The sequence below is a fragment of the Hyperolius riggenbachi genome, chromosome 10 (genome assembly GCF_040937935.1).
Source record: "Hyperolius riggenbachi isolate aHypRig1 chromosome 10, aHypRig1.pri, whole genome shotgun sequence".
Taxonomy (NCBI): domain Eukaryota; kingdom Metazoa; phylum Chordata; class Amphibia; order Anura; family Hyperoliidae; genus Hyperolius; species Hyperolius riggenbachi.
In genome coordinates, this window is record NC_090655.1 from 260,724,518 (window position 1) to 260,741,616 (window position 17,099).

A 17,099-nucleotide genomic window follows, 5' to 3' on the forward strand; every position below is an offset into this window, starting at 1 on the left:
GCATGCGTCACATTTTTAAAAAAAATCAAAAACATTACTGAGCATGTGCAAACAGTCCAATGTAGCTAATAACACAGAGAATGCACAGCATGCAGCACTTTCTAAATATTGCTACACGTTACACACAACGCAACGTGTGCACTGTGAATATCACACATACTTTGTGTTGCTGTGCGTTAGTCTGCGTTTATTACTTTTTATAACGTGAAGAGCCCTAAGTGTTAGGAACCAGTGGTGCTCTCCAGAGATCACTAATTCAAATTTACCCACTTTTTTATGAATCCCGAAGTCGAATTCGAAGATCGATACCGATCACAAATTCGATTGTATCCGAATTTTACTCTCGAATTCGGCCGTGATCACGGGTGTTAAACCCGTGATCACGAATTCGGATTCAGCTACCATCGCTCAAAACCTGCCAAATTTAAGGGTTAATGGCAAAGCCCCCTTAAATGCCAGAATCGCCAAATTTGCAGGTTTTGTTGAGAAGAAAAGTGGGAGCAAGGGGAACATATTTTTTTTTCAAAAAGACATTATACTTTTTGAGAAAATTGATTTTAATAGTTCAAAGAAAAAAACGATACATTTAAATGCCGGTCAATGACAGATCATGGGAAATATTTCCCAGCAGTTAATAGCAAAGGCCCCTTACATCCTAGCAACACCAAATTTGCAGAATATGTTAAAAAGGTAGTGGGAAACTATATATATATATATATATATATATATATATATATATATATATATATATATATATATATATATATATATATATATATATATATATATATATATATATATACATATATGTATTTTTGGGGAATGTTCTGAGTGTGGGAAATCTGAAAAAAAAGTGATGTGGGGTCCCCCCTCCTGAGTCTCTGTAACCCCTTGTCCCCCATGCAGGCTGGGATAGCCAGAGTGCGGATCCCCTTCTGACTGGGGCTTCGCACTCTGAGCTATACCAGCCCACATGGTCCATGGTATGGGGGGGAGGCTCTGGGGAAGAGGGGCGGCCAAGCCTTCCCCTCTCCCCCAGAGCCCTTGTACAATCCATGGACAAGGGGCTCTTCCCCACCTCCGGTGCCCCAGGAGGAGGTGGGGGCGACGACGACTCCCTGGAGGGGGGGGGGGGGTTCATGGTGACATCTGGGATTCCCCTTTAAGAAGGGGACCCCAGATGCCCACCCCCCTCCCATGAGAAATGAGTTACCCATTTCCACAAAGGGTTAAATGAAATAAACACACAACCACGAAAAAAGTCCTTTAATAATCTTAATTAAGATTAAGGTTTAAGAGTGGGATGTTTCGTATTGATTTCTTAAAAAAACAGGCCAAGCTCCTCCTCAGACCCCGTCCAACCAAAGAACAGGTCGTCAATGAATCTGCAGTATCCTCGGATGCACCCGGGAGACGAAACATCCCACTCTTACATTCAAAATGGAATATAGTGCGGAGTTGCTTCACTTTCTCGACGTAGAATATAGATTGAAAGGCGACGGTTTCAAGACGGATTTATATCGCAAAAATACGGACAAGAATGGTTTCCTATTGGCCACTAGTTGCCATCCGAAACCATTGATTAATGGACTCCCTAAGAGTCAATATATTCGATTGAAACGTATCACATCTGATGATACTTTATATTGGAAACAGTCCGAACTCCTGACTCAGGATTTTGTGAAAAGAGGCTACAATCAGAGAAGATGTGAGGAACTAGCCAAAGAGGTGGGAGCAATGGATAGAGGAGCACTGAGAACGTATAGTGTACATGCTAATGAGGATGGTGACACTGATGTAAATTTCATTACTACATTTTGCAGGGAGTCCCCGATTCTGCGGGACACTGTCCTGCAGTTTTTGGTCGCTGGTGGAGGCGGATCCCCAGCTTGCCCAGATCTGCCGAGTTCCACCCAGATTTGTTTACCGTAAGGGTAAATCTATCAAAGACCAATTGGTAAGGGCCAGTATTGGGAGGTTTAAATTACCCTGCCAACTATTTTTGGGTACCCCTAGGAAAGGCACTTTTCCATGTCTTAATTGCCAACATTGCAACAGTATTATTAGGGGCCCCAATGTCCAGAGCATGAGATCAGTAAAGCCTATTCCCATCAGAGACTTTGCCACATGTGACACTAGAGGTGTCGTGTATCTCATCAAGTGCCCTTGCAGTTTGCCCTACGTGGGTCAGACCTCAAGGGACATCAGAACGAGGCTCAACGAACACAAGAGCAATATAAACGCAATCCTGAATCGCTAAAAGAGAAAGGGGAAAAGGATGAGGCAAAAAAGAGGGAATATCCCCTAGCATGACATTTCACTGAATGTAATCATAATGTGAGCCAGCTTCGGTGGCAGGTACTTGAAGTGGTCCAACATCATGAGGGAAGAGAATATAGAAAGGAGTTGCTTAGGCCTGAGGCTTGGTGGATGGACAGGCTGGGATCACAGTCCCCCGGCGGCCTCAACGAGGACTTCAGTTTAAGGCGCTTCTTATAATTGGTGTTTGTCCTTTTGATAGTAAGGGTTAAAATTTTGGAAAAGTGTTGTGCCCGCCCCCCAATTGCTGGGAGGGTTGTGTCTATGTAAGTTTGTCTATATGTGAGCTTCAGTTTGTTTAGATGGTTGAGCACTTGAGAAAGGGCATGTAGCCCGAAACATTGTGCTTTCAGTTTGCTGTACAACCGCATAAATATGAAATAAATACAGAAGAGTTCCTCTTTAAGGGTTGAGTCCGGATCTGATTGTTTGTGTATGGACAGGAAAGCTGAATGAACATGATGAGGACTGAGAGGGGGAGGGGAGGCGATGTCTGCTCCGCCAGTCTTTTTTAGCTGTGCTGTTTAGCAGGGTCATGTACAAGAGGATATGAATGAGGGATTAGAGAGATCAGGGTTCAGGGAGGGAGAGTGGAAGAGGGGAGGAAAGTCACAGGGGCAGTCTGGCCCTGACTGGAGAGCTTGTTGTAGATTGTATTTGTAGACATCACCCAACTTGTCTGTCCTATTCACTGATCATCATTATGATCCACCATATAGCTAGCATGCAGTGAAGGGAGAAAAGCTCCGTGTTTGATGTTCAACTCGGGTTCCCTTTAAATTGGACATCCCAGTCCAGACAAAGTCTCCAGAAATTCTGCCTCTTCCTGGTGTAAGAAACTGTTACTTCCTGTAACTATGGTGACACGTCCATACTACATCTCCAGCAATGAAATTCATCTGCACAATTAAGATTTTGTTCAATGAAGAGAAACATTGCAACACTAATAATATTAGATGGCTGAGTAGAGAGGATTACACAGAGGCTGCAGTTAGCATATTCCCCACAAGATGGCAATCTCACATCTCCCAGGTGGAACGCACAGCTTGGAAATAATGAAACCAAAGACAGGAAGAGGCGTAACAGCAGGAGGAGAAGTTGCAGGAGGACGCGGCTGGAAGAGGTAATTGTGTGATTGTTGTTGTATATTGAGCAGAGCAGAGGTCGGGGTGGACATACTTTGTTACAGAGGAGGTCAAAGTACACCTGTCACTATCCTGATCACCCCCCTTGAAGTAACTGCCATACAACTACCCAACCCAGGCTACCCAATATGGGGCACGTCTGGCTCCCTATATGGGGGTGGCTACCTAATGTGGGACACATCTGGCTACCTATATTGGAGGGCTACATAATAATGGATACATCTGGTTTCCTATATTGGTAGCTACCTAATATGGGGCACATCTGGCTACCTATATGGGGGTGACTACCAAATATGTGGCAAATCTGGCTACCTATATTGTAGGCCTACATAATATGTGACTGACTGCTTTATTCCCCATCTGGTGATTAGTGATTGAATATCGATCGACTATTTACTGCTATTGCGTTTCCTGTTTATTGATGGCCTGCATACGTATCTGTCTCCCTACATAGTCTTCTGGGCCATGTTCTTCTCCAATTATGTACTATGTTCCCAAGGAACGCGTGGCCAGACTCCCACCTCCATTATACGGAGCCCCCACCTGCACACTCCCTTCTCCCCCTCACCGCACTTCTGCTGGGAACACCGATCAGGTGTGCTCCCTGATGCCAGGGCCCTAAAGAAGTCCATCTGGGGCCACATCTACCTCCTCACTAGAGCCGATACACAGGCAGAGAGCGCCACAGAGGCAGACTTGCAGGGGCTCTCATTAGACTATCCATCCTCTGGCCATCCCATCCATCTTTCTAGCAAACGTCTGATCCCTCCCAAGTAAGCTCAATGAGCTCCTGTCACTCAGCTCCTGGCTCACCAATAACACCCCAGATAACCCACTACATCTCCCAAACATTAGCCTCTTCCAAACCCGATAGAGACGTTATATTATCTGGGAAGTAGAGAGGAGGTGGCCTCTGCTTCTACATCAGCTCCGCGTGGTGCCCAGCCACTACAATTCTTACTAAATGCTGCTCCTCTGACACAGAGCTCCTCCTCATCAACTTCACACCCACATACTCACCAAAAGAGTTCTCCTGCTTTGTACTCACAAGTCTACACCCCTCCCCCTCAGCACGGATGTCAACAAAGACCACTGCCTACTGCCTTATCCAACTAATCCCCACCTACAGGAGGTGCCTTGAGTCCTGCATGGATGAAGAATGCTGAAAGGTGCCAAATTCTGTTCGTCAGGCATTTAAGTGAGACCAGAGGCAAATATTGCATATTATGGATACAAGAGGATACAAGAGCACCAAAAAAATAAAAGTATCTAAAATGTTTAAAACATGACAGAGGTGCCTGCCACTTCTACTGACCATATCTGCTATTACTCTGTTATTGCCTGATGAAGCGAGATCAAACTTGCAAAACGTATTGCATTGTCCCCTGGTGTATGTAAATAACCTTGTTCTATTTGACAAACGCATTGGCAATATTTGTGTCTGCTTGGAGGAGGCACGTCCACCACTGCCTCCTCATGTTTTAAACTTATTAAAAAAAACTTTTATCCTTTTGGTGCCTATATATCCATACTACGCTATATCAAGGTCACCCCTGGTGGAGGGGTGTTACCCCCTTTTTTTCCTCATCTACGGAGAGCGACTTTTTTGAGTGGAGTCAGGTCAAATCTCCCCACCTGCCTATACAGTGGTTGCATTTGAGGTAACCCTGGTTTGTGAGTATAGCTTATTACTCTTGCTGCAAAATCCCAGAAAACACAGCGCTCTCCTGAAAGCCATTAAAAGCTAAGCTGTTAAACGCCGGCATTCTTGCAAAAAAAAAAAACCGCGTTTGAACGATACGCTGAGCAGAAGCCTGTGTGAACCAGCCCTTATACTTCATTTTTACCACCAGTACATACTACACTATATTTGGCTTTTGGCATCCCTACTCTGTGTTCTGAGGCAAATATTAACCCTTACTGCCAAACACGTACCAGGTACGTCGTGGCAGGTAAATGCTTTAACTGCCAGCAATGTACCTCCTATGTTATTGGGAGTTTTCTCCCCTGGAAAGCAGTGGGAAGGGGGCCGACATCATTCCTCCCTCCTTCCACTGCCCCCCCCCCCGCCTCCCTGCATGACTGGATCAGCTGTCAGGAGTGCAATTACTCACCCGATCGCTCCTCCATGTAGCCTGTTCCATGCCAGGAGCCATCCTCTTTCTATTCCCGTAGTGACAACGCGTCATACAGAGATTGGGAGAGGAGAGAGGGGACACCGTGTGGAGCCAGCGATCGGGTGAGTTTATTACACACCGACCGCTGTGCTCCAGCCATGCAGGGGGGCCCATGTGGAGGGAGGGTGATGTGAGCCCCCCTCCCCGCAGTGGCCCCTATACCTGCTACCTTACAGCAGGAAAAAAAAACACTTATTTTTATAAAAAAAAAAAAACACACATACAAACAAATAAACAAACAAACATTGGGGTGCGATCAGACCCCACCAACAAAGAGCTCTGTTGGTGGGGGGAATCACTTGTGTGCTGTGTCGAGTGGCCCTGCAGCTTGGCCTTAAAGCCGCAGTGGCCAATTTAATGCAAAATGGCCTGGTCTTTAGGGGGGTTTAACACTGAGGTCCTCAAGAGGTTAATAAGGATAATTGGATAGGGGTGCAAATTCAGTGCTTGCCACAGGCGCTATTACCCCTAGATTCGCCGCTGCATGTGGGTAGCTTGGAATGAACAACCAATCTTAGTTTCTTTAAGGCATGAAAGAAACTGAGAAAAAATTCTTCTGCCAGTTTTCTTTCTAGAAAAGCACTTAGGCTGAAGTTTGAACCTTAACCACCTGAGCGGTATGGATGAGCTCAGCTCGTCCATACCGCCGCAGGGGATCGCATGGCCCAAGGTGAGTTGTTTTTTAATACAGATTGTTTTAGATCACGTAACTAGCACTTGGCTAGCTACATGTAGCCCCCGATAACCGCCGGCACCCTCTGATCCCCCCTATCGCCGCCTTATACTTACCTCCCCCCTGGAACTCGCAATGGTGCAGCTTCTCCAATAGCCTCCAGGCGTCGCTATGGGGAGGATCGGGACTGCACATGACGTCAGACATCATGTCCGATCGTCGCCATAGCGATGACAGAAGCTGTTCCGGGAAGTTGCGGTGCTCGCGGGATCGTGGATAGGTAAATATAGCCGGTGGCGATCGGGGGGATCAGAGCGGTGCTGGGGGACTTGGAGCACATGTGTAGCTAGCCTAGTGCTGGTTACACTATATAAAAGAAGTTTGTAACAAAAATTTCCCTCCCGCGGTCGCATGGCCACGAAAATTGAACGCCAGGGAGGTTAAAAGACAATTAAAGTGAGAGGGATATGGAGGCTGCCATATTTATTTCCTTTTAAACAATACCAGTTGCCTGGCAGCTCTGCTGATCTATTTGGCTGCAGTAGTGTCTGACACTACAGCAAACCATGGTCTTTAGGGGACAAAGAGCTTCTTTTAGATTAGCTCGGGGCTGGTATCTCCGGATCTTGTTGAGAACCTGCGGTAATAAGTTTAGTGGAGGAAGCACACAGATTAGATTCAATCCCCAATCCACCAAAAACGCATCCAGAGTCAAAGGATTGCCCTGTGGGCATAGAGAACAAAATATTTTGCATTTTCTGGGAAACAAATCCACCTCTGTGGTGCCCCAAAGAGGCAATATGTCCCTGTAACCTCATTGTTCACACATTATTTGTCATGTGTGAGTGCTGATCGGCTGAAATAGTCTGCCAGGCAATTCAAAGACTCCTTCAGGTGTACTGCTCTTAGGCATTCATAATTCTGCTCTGCCCAGTGGAGGATCCGGCAAGTCTGGGACCAAAACAATTGTCTTCTTGTTTCATCCCCAAAAGCGCCCCCACCCAAATGTATATATGCTATGATACTGCTGCTGTCAGTCCGTACAGTAACATAATATCAAAATATCTGTACGCTGAAGGGCTTGCCATACAGCCTACAACCAACTCTCTGTTCAAGGATTGATTCTGGATCCATGTGGACCTGTATTGTGCAAAAGTCCATGTGGGCCCCCAACCCCAAGAGCTGCCATCTGTCATGGTTGTCTTTTGGGATGGATAACTCCATAGGCCTCACCATTTTCTTCTTACAGTGATCCTTTCCAGTTCTGACAATATTTTGTCAGAACTAAAATATACCAGTTACTGTCAGTTACAGTATATATCAGCTGCTGTCAATTACAACTGAATGTGTAAGCTAATGCCCATGTTTGCCTATGGCGCAAGTGGGCAATATTGCAGTTTAACAGTGTGCTAACCAGGAAGCTGTTATGGGGTAATGGCCATTTTTTTTCAAAATGGTGGACAAAAAATTCCATTGATCACAGAGGACAAACAGGACGCAGAAGAGGAGAAATATTGATGAGTAGACTACACAGGAGGTAAGTATTTCATGTTTATGTCTATTTTGAATTTTCATTTGCAGTTCAGGTTCTCTTTAAATTGTAACTATTACTTGTTATGGAGCACATATGAACACACCCCTAGTAGCGCCAAAAGCTTTTTAGCCAGCCTCCGTAGCCCACAATGCACCTTCCTTACCCACAATGGGGGGGTTGGGGGATGTTAGGTGTCACAAGGAAATTTCTTGGGGTTGGGTGTTGACCGAGGAATATTTTCAGATGTGAGCTGAAGTAAAACACTGATGTAGGTAAATAGTAAACACATAGATGGCAGTTGTGCTGGTTCCTGTTTAGCAGTTAGATGTCAGGTGATCAGCAGGCTGGAGCCAGTGAGCTCATGCAAGTATATATGAAATCCAGCACGTTTCTGAAGCTCATGAAGACAATTCAATCATGTTAAATACGTTTTTACGAATCCCATTCCACAATTTAATCCCTCTGTTAATGTCTTAAAGGGGTTCTGTGGAGGTGGTTAAAAAGACAAAATCTGACACTTACCTGGAGCTTCTATTGGCCTCCTGCAGCTGTTATGTCTTGCGCCGTCCTCCGATCCTCCATTCCCCACCACCGGTCCCGCTCTAATCTAGCGTGGCCGCACGCGTCAATGGGAGCTTACTGCGCAGACGTAGTGCAAGAAAACATTGTACTGCCCCTGCACAGTAAGCTCCCGGTGACGCGTGCGGCAGCGAGCACTATTCGTCTATTTAGACGGATATTAGACCGGGACCGGTGGCGGGGAAACGAGGATCGTAGGAGGACGGCGCGGGACATTACAGCTGCAGGGGGCCGATAGATCCCCAGGTAAGTGTTGCATTTTGTCTGTTGAGCCCTTCCACAGAACCCCTTTAAAAATGTTCATACATTTTATATTTCTTATTCTTAACCACCTTGGTGGTAATGACAAGCTCAGCTCATCCATTACCTGACGTGGTGGAATTTTCAGCCCCTGGAGCGTCTTTTTGCACAAAATTTTAGGAGGGGGGTGTAGCTAGCACTTGGCTACCTACATCACCCCTCTGATCGCCCCCGGCCCGCTCTGATCCCCCCGATCGCCGCTGTTTTGACTTAAACCCCCCCGGAGCCTGAGCCGGGATCTCTAAATATTGCCGGCGGGGAGCGGAGGGGGGGGGGTTACACAGTGCCGGGGGACTAGAGCTAGCTACAGTAAAAAATAACCATTTTATTTCAAAAAAGCCACCCGTGGCTGCAGTCCTGCACGATTTTAGGAAAAAATTGAATCACAATTTTTCTCTGTCAAATTGTGATTTCGATTTTTTTTTCACACTTTTCTTCAAATCAAGCTTTAGCAATAAATTCACAATGGACAGTAACATTTACAAACATGCATTGGCAGAAAATGACATCATACTATCAAATTGATAGTATGATGTCATTTTCTCTCATGTTTATGAATTTTACTGCATTGTGAATTTATCAAAACAAATAGCAGCTATTAATAAATGTAAAACTGAATACCACAGCAGATCCTGGGCAGTGGTGGTGATCCAAGTTGTTTTCTCAACAGGATACTGGAGAGATAACAGATCCTGTGCAGTGAGCATATGTACAGTGCACTGTGTGACCATGGGAGACAGGGTGCAGAACTGGAGTGTCTGATGGGCGGATCCTTCTCCTCCACAGGCAGCGTGCTGGCTGCATAAGGGCCCATTTCCACTACTAAGTAATGCGAATGCGGCTACCTAGCCCCATCGCATCACTTCCGCTGCATCATTTCCGCATCTCCCTATGCGGAAGTGAATTGAAGAGATGGGACACAGCTGCTGGCGGATGCGGCCGTGCGAGAATCCGCAGCATGCTGTAGATTCTCGGATCGCTCCGCTCTGCTCCACACAACATGCACGCAGTGGAAACTGTTCCATTGCCATGCATGTGTTTCAGGACACCCACGGTGCGATGCGGCTATGTAGCCGCATCGCACCGCTTCTAGTGGAAATGGGCCCTTACACTACTTACTACTGCTCTGACTCCTTCCGGCCGGAAAAAGGAATGCGTGCCGCACGGCCAACACAAACAAATTTACGCACGGAACACTTAAAATAGTACGCGTAAAAAACTGCACACATAAAATTGTACGCATGAAAAAAATCGCCACTTAGACGATTAGGAAATCGTGTTGCCGCAAATCTCGATATCAATTTTAAAACGATATATCGTGCAGCCCTACGTGGCTGCAATAAATGGAATGCCAGGGTGGTTAAGGGTAACTTCAAAAATGAACCAAGAAACATTTCTAGTACACATTTATGAAACATTTCAAGACATTAACAGAGGGTTCAAATTATAGAATGGGTTTCATTGGGTCCTATGACGTCATGTGTGATCATAGCCATAGCAACGTCTGAAGCTATGGCGGAAGTCTCGGCCATCGCGGGCTCTCGGCCAGGTAAATATTGCTGGCAGCGAGCAGGGGGGGGGGGGGGGGGGGGGGGACAGTGCCGGGGGACTAGTGCTAGCTGGAGTAAAAAGTAACCATTTTTTTTTTTCAAAAAAGCCACCCGTAACTTCAAAAATGAACCAAGAAACACTTCTAGTACACATTTATGAAACCGTTCAAGACATTAACAGAGGGTTCAAATTATAGAATGGGTTTCATGCCACCTTATTTAACATGAATGACTTGGCTTCATGATCTTCAGAAACCGGCTAGATTTCCTGTATACTTGCATGAGCTCACTGTCCAGTAAGCAGTAAGCAGTAACCTAATGTCCGTTACCAGCTGTAGCCGCAGTATGTGTTACCTGTCACTGGTTAGATATATGCTGAAATCGGCTGGCTGGAAGACAAAAGCTACGTGGGACGCCATCACATGACAAGTAGGCGGACTTCTGCTGGAACTTCTGGCATGTGGAAATATGCGCGCCCCTGCACTGATCCCTTCTGCCCAACGTATACAGGGAAGTCCACACAGGCTTCCTCCAAACAGGGAAAATGTGAGAAATCGCGGAAAAGCCGCCGCGTGTACTCAGAGCAAGGCGGCTGATTCCGCGTCCAACGCGGCGGTTGGCACGCGTAGGCCTACATCTAGTAGTATGGCCGAACGCGGAGAAACCACTACATGCCTTGATAGCGGTGCGGCGGATTCCGCGTCCAGCGCGGCGGGTGCTTTACGACACATGTCTGGTGTGGCTGGGACTGATAGTCCACACAGGTTCAGAAGGACGCGCGCGCGCGCTGAGAGGCAGAACTTTTATGACAGCCAGAAGGTAGTCAGCTGACCAAGCCGGTCAGCTGACGGTTCAACCACTTCCCATTGGTCCAGCACTTAGGGGAGGCGCCGGAGAGCGCTTTGCTATATATACTGGGTGCTGGTCATTCTCTGGTTGTCTGCCGTTGCGATCACTACGTGGAAGCACTCAGACCTTATTGTCAGAATCTGTGTTATCTTTGTTATACTTCAGACTAGTTCCAGGGTGTTGATGATCAAGGACCTCACACCCAAAGATTAGGAATCTGTGTTATCTTTCTGTTATGCTTCAGACTAGTTCCAGGGTGTTGATGATCAAGGACCTCACACCCAAAGACTAGGAATACTGTGTATCATCTGTGTTATACTTCAGACTAGTTCCAGGGTGTTGATGACTACGGAGCTCACACCCAAGACTAGGAATTAGCTTTACCATCCTGTTATACTTCAGACTAGTACCAGGGTGTTGATGATCAAGGAGCTCACACCTAAAGACTAGACATTGTTGATGATTTGTTATGACCTTCTGCTTTCCTGACCTCTCTTCTGACCTCTGATTTGGTACTTTGCTATATCTGATTCTCCGTTGCCAAACCTTGCTTGTCTTAGGACTCTGAATCAGTCTCTTTCCTCTGTATCTGATCTGTCTGTCTGTTGCCAACCTGGCCTGTCCGACCTCGAGAACTATCTCCTCTGTTTAGAGATAGTTCACAGATCTGTCAATGACACTCCACCATTGGTGTCACTCACACTCTGGTCCTTCCACCTCTCAGCCTGACTCCTCCCCTTGGGGAGCCTCAGGCCATTGGAAGGGGCTTGTTCTTAGGCAGTATCTCTTACTGCCTTGCACCCTCAATACGGGTGCTCTCCTCAAAGTATTACTGTTGCACCAAACACTCATATTACTCAGGTGTCCAGAGGTTAGAGATATATCTGATTATCGGTGATACTGCAGATCATTAATAATCGGGTATATATCTGTATTCTCGGTGATACTGCAGATCACCGGTAATCAGATCCTCTCTGTGTTACACCGATCGTTACAGAAAACAACTGAAAATATATGCCTGAGCATATATATATATATACACACACACACACACACACACACACACACACACACACACACACACACACACACACACACACACACACACACACACACACACACACACACACACACACACACACACACACACACACACACACACACACACACACACACACACACACACACACACACACACACACACACACACACACACACACACACACACACACACACACACACACACACACACACACAGTATGTATGTGTATATATATATTTGCCTCATGTAATATTTAAATCTTAGGCTTATAGCATCCTGTCTAAAGCTGGGAAGGAGACAAGTCTCAAGGAGGGGTGCTGTCCTGAGGATATGCTGGGAAAAACTATTTTCACCATCGTTGGCTTTTATAAAAAAAAAAAAAAAATGTATGTATGTACTTTATTGATGGGGATCACAGAAAACTACTTTATTTATTTCTGCTTTTATTATTTCTTAATTTGTTACATTTTCCTACTTCCAATTTGTACAGCTGTGATGTGTATTTATGGCCAGATGTCACTAGGAAGCAGTGTGAGACAATAACAGAGGACTTCTGCTTTCATTTTCTATATTTTCTGCTAGAGAGTGAGATCAAAGTATTCCAGGAATTAACAGCACAACAAATTCTGCCAACTGAAAAGCAGCAGAGTACTTATCTTAAACTAGATAACTATTGAAGCTGCTAATGGGATAATAGTTGTGCTTTAAATACTGAGCTCATAAGGTCCTCCTGGAGCAGCTGCCACCTCCAGCTGGTGCCTCACACGTATGCACACTCTCTGTATTACTTTATCTCTGGATTTCTATTACTTCTTATGCTATAAATCATGCATCTAAATACACCTCTTATAATTTGTGTTTATTACTGCAGTCACTGGAGTTTTATGTTTATCCCAGCCGTTATGGAAGGCAGACCTGTATCTCTTCCCTGTGACGGAGGACATTTCCCTGATAGCTACAGTGCATGTGCTGCAGCTGTGGCTTGTGGTAATCACTGATGGACTGCCGCTGTGCATGTGCTGCAGTTGTAGCTTGTGGTGGTCACTGATGGACTGTGCTGCAGTTGTGGCTTGTGGTAATCACTGATGGACTGCTGCTGTGCATGTGCTGCAGTTGTGGCTTGTGATAATCACTGATGGACTGCCGCTGTGCATGTGCTGCAGTTGTGGCTTGTGGTAATCACTGATGGGCTGCCGCTGTGCATGTGCTGCAGTTGTGGCTTGTGGTAATCACTGATGGGCTGCCGCTGTGCATGTGCTGCAGTTGTGGCTTGTGGTAATCACTGATGGACTGCCGCTGTGCATGTGCTGCAGTTGTGGCTTGTGGTAATCACTGATGGACTGCCGCTGTGCATGTGCTGCAGTTGTGGATTGTGGAAAACACTGATGGGCTGCCGCTGTGCATGTGCTGCAGATGTGGCTTGTGGTAATCACTGATGGACTGCCGCTGTGCATGTGCTACAGTTGTGGCTTGTGGTAATCACTGATGGACTGCCGCTGTGCATGTGCTGCAGTTGTGGATTGTGGAAAACACTGATGGGCTGCCGCTGTGCATGTGCTGCAGATGTGGCTTGTGGTAATCACTGATGGACTGCCGCTGTGCATGTACTGCAGTTGTGGCTTGTGGTAATCACTGATGGACTGCCGCTGTGCATGTGCTGCAGTTGTGGCTTGCATCTGTAGGTAAATTCTGCCTGGTAGATCATTTTCAATTTGTTTTTGAAGTAGCTCACAAGCTTAAAATTGGCAGCGCCTCTGGTCTGAGAGATCACCAAGCAAATTGTTATTTTGTGTTCTCTGTTTATTAATACTAATGTTTTACATATGTAATTTCTTATACTTTTTAGAACTCAGATCTGAGCTCAAAGAACAAGAGACATATGTGAGGTATGATCAGCAGTCCATGGAGGAGGGTGACATGATGAGGACAATGAAAGAGGAAGAAGATACATATGTGAGGAGTGATCAGCAGTCTATGGAGGGGGGGTGACATGATGAGGACAATTAAAGAGGAAGAAGTAGAGACATATGTTAGGAATGTTCAGCAGTCTATGGAGGGGGGTGACATGATGGGGTCAATTAAAGAGGAAGAAGAAGAGACATATGTGAGGAGTGATCAGCAGTCTATGGAGGAGGGTGCCATGATGAGGACAATGAAAGAGGAAGAAGAAGAGATGTATGTGAGGAGTGAGCGGCAGTCTATGGAGGAGAGTGATATGATGGGGACAATTAAAGAGGAAGAAGAAGATACATATGTTAGGAGTGTTCAGCAGTTTATGGAGGGGGGTGACATGATGGGGACAATTAAAGAGGAAGAAGAAGAGACATATGTGAGGAGTGATCAGCAGTCTATGGAGGAGGGTGCCATGATGAGGACAATGAAAGAGGAAGAAGAAGAGAGATATGTGAGGAGTGAGCAGCAGTCTATGGAGGAGAGTGACATGATGGGGACAATTAAAGAAGAAGAAGAAGATACATATGTGAGGAGTGATCAGCAGTCTATGGAGGGGGGTGACATAATGGGGACAATTAAAGAGGAAGAAGAAGATACATATGTGAGGAGTGATCAGCAGTCTATGGAGGGGGGTGACATGATGGGGACAATAAAAGAGGAGGAAGAAGAGACATATGTGAGGAGTGATCAGCAGTCTATGGAGGAGGGTGACATGATGAAGACCATTAAAGAAGAGGAGGAAAAAGAGACGTATGTGAGGAGTGATCAGCCGTCTATGGAGGAGGGTGCCATGATGAGGACAATGAAAGAGGAAGAAGAAGAGACATATGTGAGGAGTGATCAGCAGTCCATGGAGGAGGGTGACATGATGGGGACAACTATAGATGAGGACCCCTTTCCAGAAAGCAGAACAGGTGAGTTATCAACATTAAATTTTGAATATGTTTAGTTGTTATGACTGTGTCACATGTATATGTGTGTCACACCCTGTGGACATGTATGGCCAGTTGTTAAAATGTAAGATTTTCCGCATGCGGGAGAAGAAAACGTTGTTGCTTTTTTCACACTCTGCATGCAATTCCTATTGCTGTCAGACAACCGCTGCAATGAGAATGGGAATAGGAGAGCAGCAAAGGCTAGACAGATACCGGTGATAAGGGATTTGATTATTAGGCACACAGATAGGGTAATCTGTTGAAGAAACCGTGAATGCCATACAGTGTGTTGTCTCTCGGGTGTTTGGGTTTGGCATATAGCGGAACGCATTGGCAGATTATTGGGTGGGGCTGGGGAAGACCCGGCTGTCATGCTACGCATTAGTAACAATGACAAAGTTAATGGGAGATGGAAGGTCCTCAAAAATGACTTTCAGCTACTTGGAGATAAACTTAAAGCAAAGACCTCCAAGGTGGTATTTTCTGAAATACTACCAGTGCCACGCGCTACATCTGAGAGACAGAGGGAGCTTAGGGAGTTAAATAAGTGGCTGAGAAATTGGTGCAGGAAGGGGAAGGGGGGTTGTTCCTGGAGAACTGGGCTGACTTTGCAGTTGGCTACAGGTTCTTCTCCCCAATGCAGCAGGGATGGGCTACACCTAAATGGGGAGGGTGCAGCTGCATTGGGGAGAAGTTGGCTAAATGGTTAGAGGAGAAAAATCTCAATGTGTTGACAAAATAAGGTAAAAAAACAGTTTTAATGTAAGAACTTTCTGCGCAGAAAAAAGTTTTTTAATTAACATTTGTGCATTGGTTCCTTAAAAGAGCCTTTTTGTGACTTGATAAAAGTGTGTGCAATAAAGTTGTTATTGTTTGAACCAAGACAAAATGGAGCATGAGGCCATTTAATATGTGCTTTGCTATTGTATATTTCCTACTGGCCGCACCAAACCACTGGTTCATGAAGCTTATATAAGGTACTTGCACTACAGGGCCACAACTCCTTGGCAAACTCCCAACTCTGTATAAAAAAACAGTTGTAGCCTAATATTACAGGGAATGGATAGGGGGTGGGGGCAGTGTAAAAAGTAAGGAGGTAGTGCAAAGTTCATGAAGCCCATTAAATGTAACCAAAATTGGAAAATGTGGTGGTAAAAATATAAAGTGCATGGTAACCAATGCTAGGAGTATTGCTAATAAAATGGATGAACCAAAGTTTGTTCTGATCGACAAAGGCTATGATATTGTGGGAATAACAGAGACATGGATGGATGAAAGCCATGACTGGATAGCAAATTTAGGGGGATACAATGGCCTCAATTCACTAACCTTTATCAAACACTTTATCAAACATTTGATAATTTACCTCACGGGTAAAATCTAATTTTAAATTCACTAAGGTGTTATATATTTATTAAATCTTTTATCGATAAAACATTCGATAAATATATAACACCTTAGTGAATTCAAAATTAGATTTTACCCATGAGGTAAATTATCAAATGTTTGATAAAGTGTTTGATAAAGCTTAGTGAATTGAGGCCAATGTGTTTAGGAAGGACAGAGCAGGGAGAAAAAGTGGAGGGGTTTGTCTCTTTGTTAAAAGGGGGTGGGGGCAGTGTAAAAAGTAAGGAGGCAGTGCAAAGTTCATGAAGCCCATTAAATGTAACCAAAATTGAAAAATGTGGTGGTAAAAATATAAAGTGCATGGTAACCAATGCTAGGAGTATTGCTAATAAAATGGATGAACCAAAGTTTGTTCTGATCGACAAAGGCTATGATATTGTGGGAATAACAGACATGGATGGATGAAAGCCATGACTGGATAGCAAATTTAGAGGGATACAATGTGTTTAGGAAGGACAGAGCAGGGAGAAAAGGTGAAGGGGTTTGTCTCTTTGTTAAAAACTCTTTTACAGCTGCCATGAACGATGAACTGGATGAAGAGTGTGAAGATGTGGATTCTGTTTGGGTAAATATTCATGGTGGAAATAATGGTTGTTAATTGCTTATTGGGGTGTGCTTCATGTCGCAATATATTCA

At 45.2% G+C, this 17,099-nt stretch overlaps 1 protein-coding gene across 1 annotated transcript in view; it reads left to right on the top strand.

Moving 5' to 3' along the window:
- Positions 1-3,387: 3,387 nt before the first annotated feature.
- LOC137537137 (uncharacterized) overlaps positions 3,388-17,099 on the top strand; it is a 134,598-nt gene continuing 120,886 nt past the window's right edge. The window contains exons 1-2 of the mRNA XM_068259267.1: positions 3,388-3,442; positions 14,015-15,035. Of these exons, the coding sequence (XP_068115368.1) occupies positions 14,159-15,035 (877 nt within the window). The 5' untranslated portion in view covers positions 3,388-3,442; positions 14,015-14,158. The remainder of the gene's footprint in view (positions 3,443-14,014; positions 15,036-17,099) is intronic.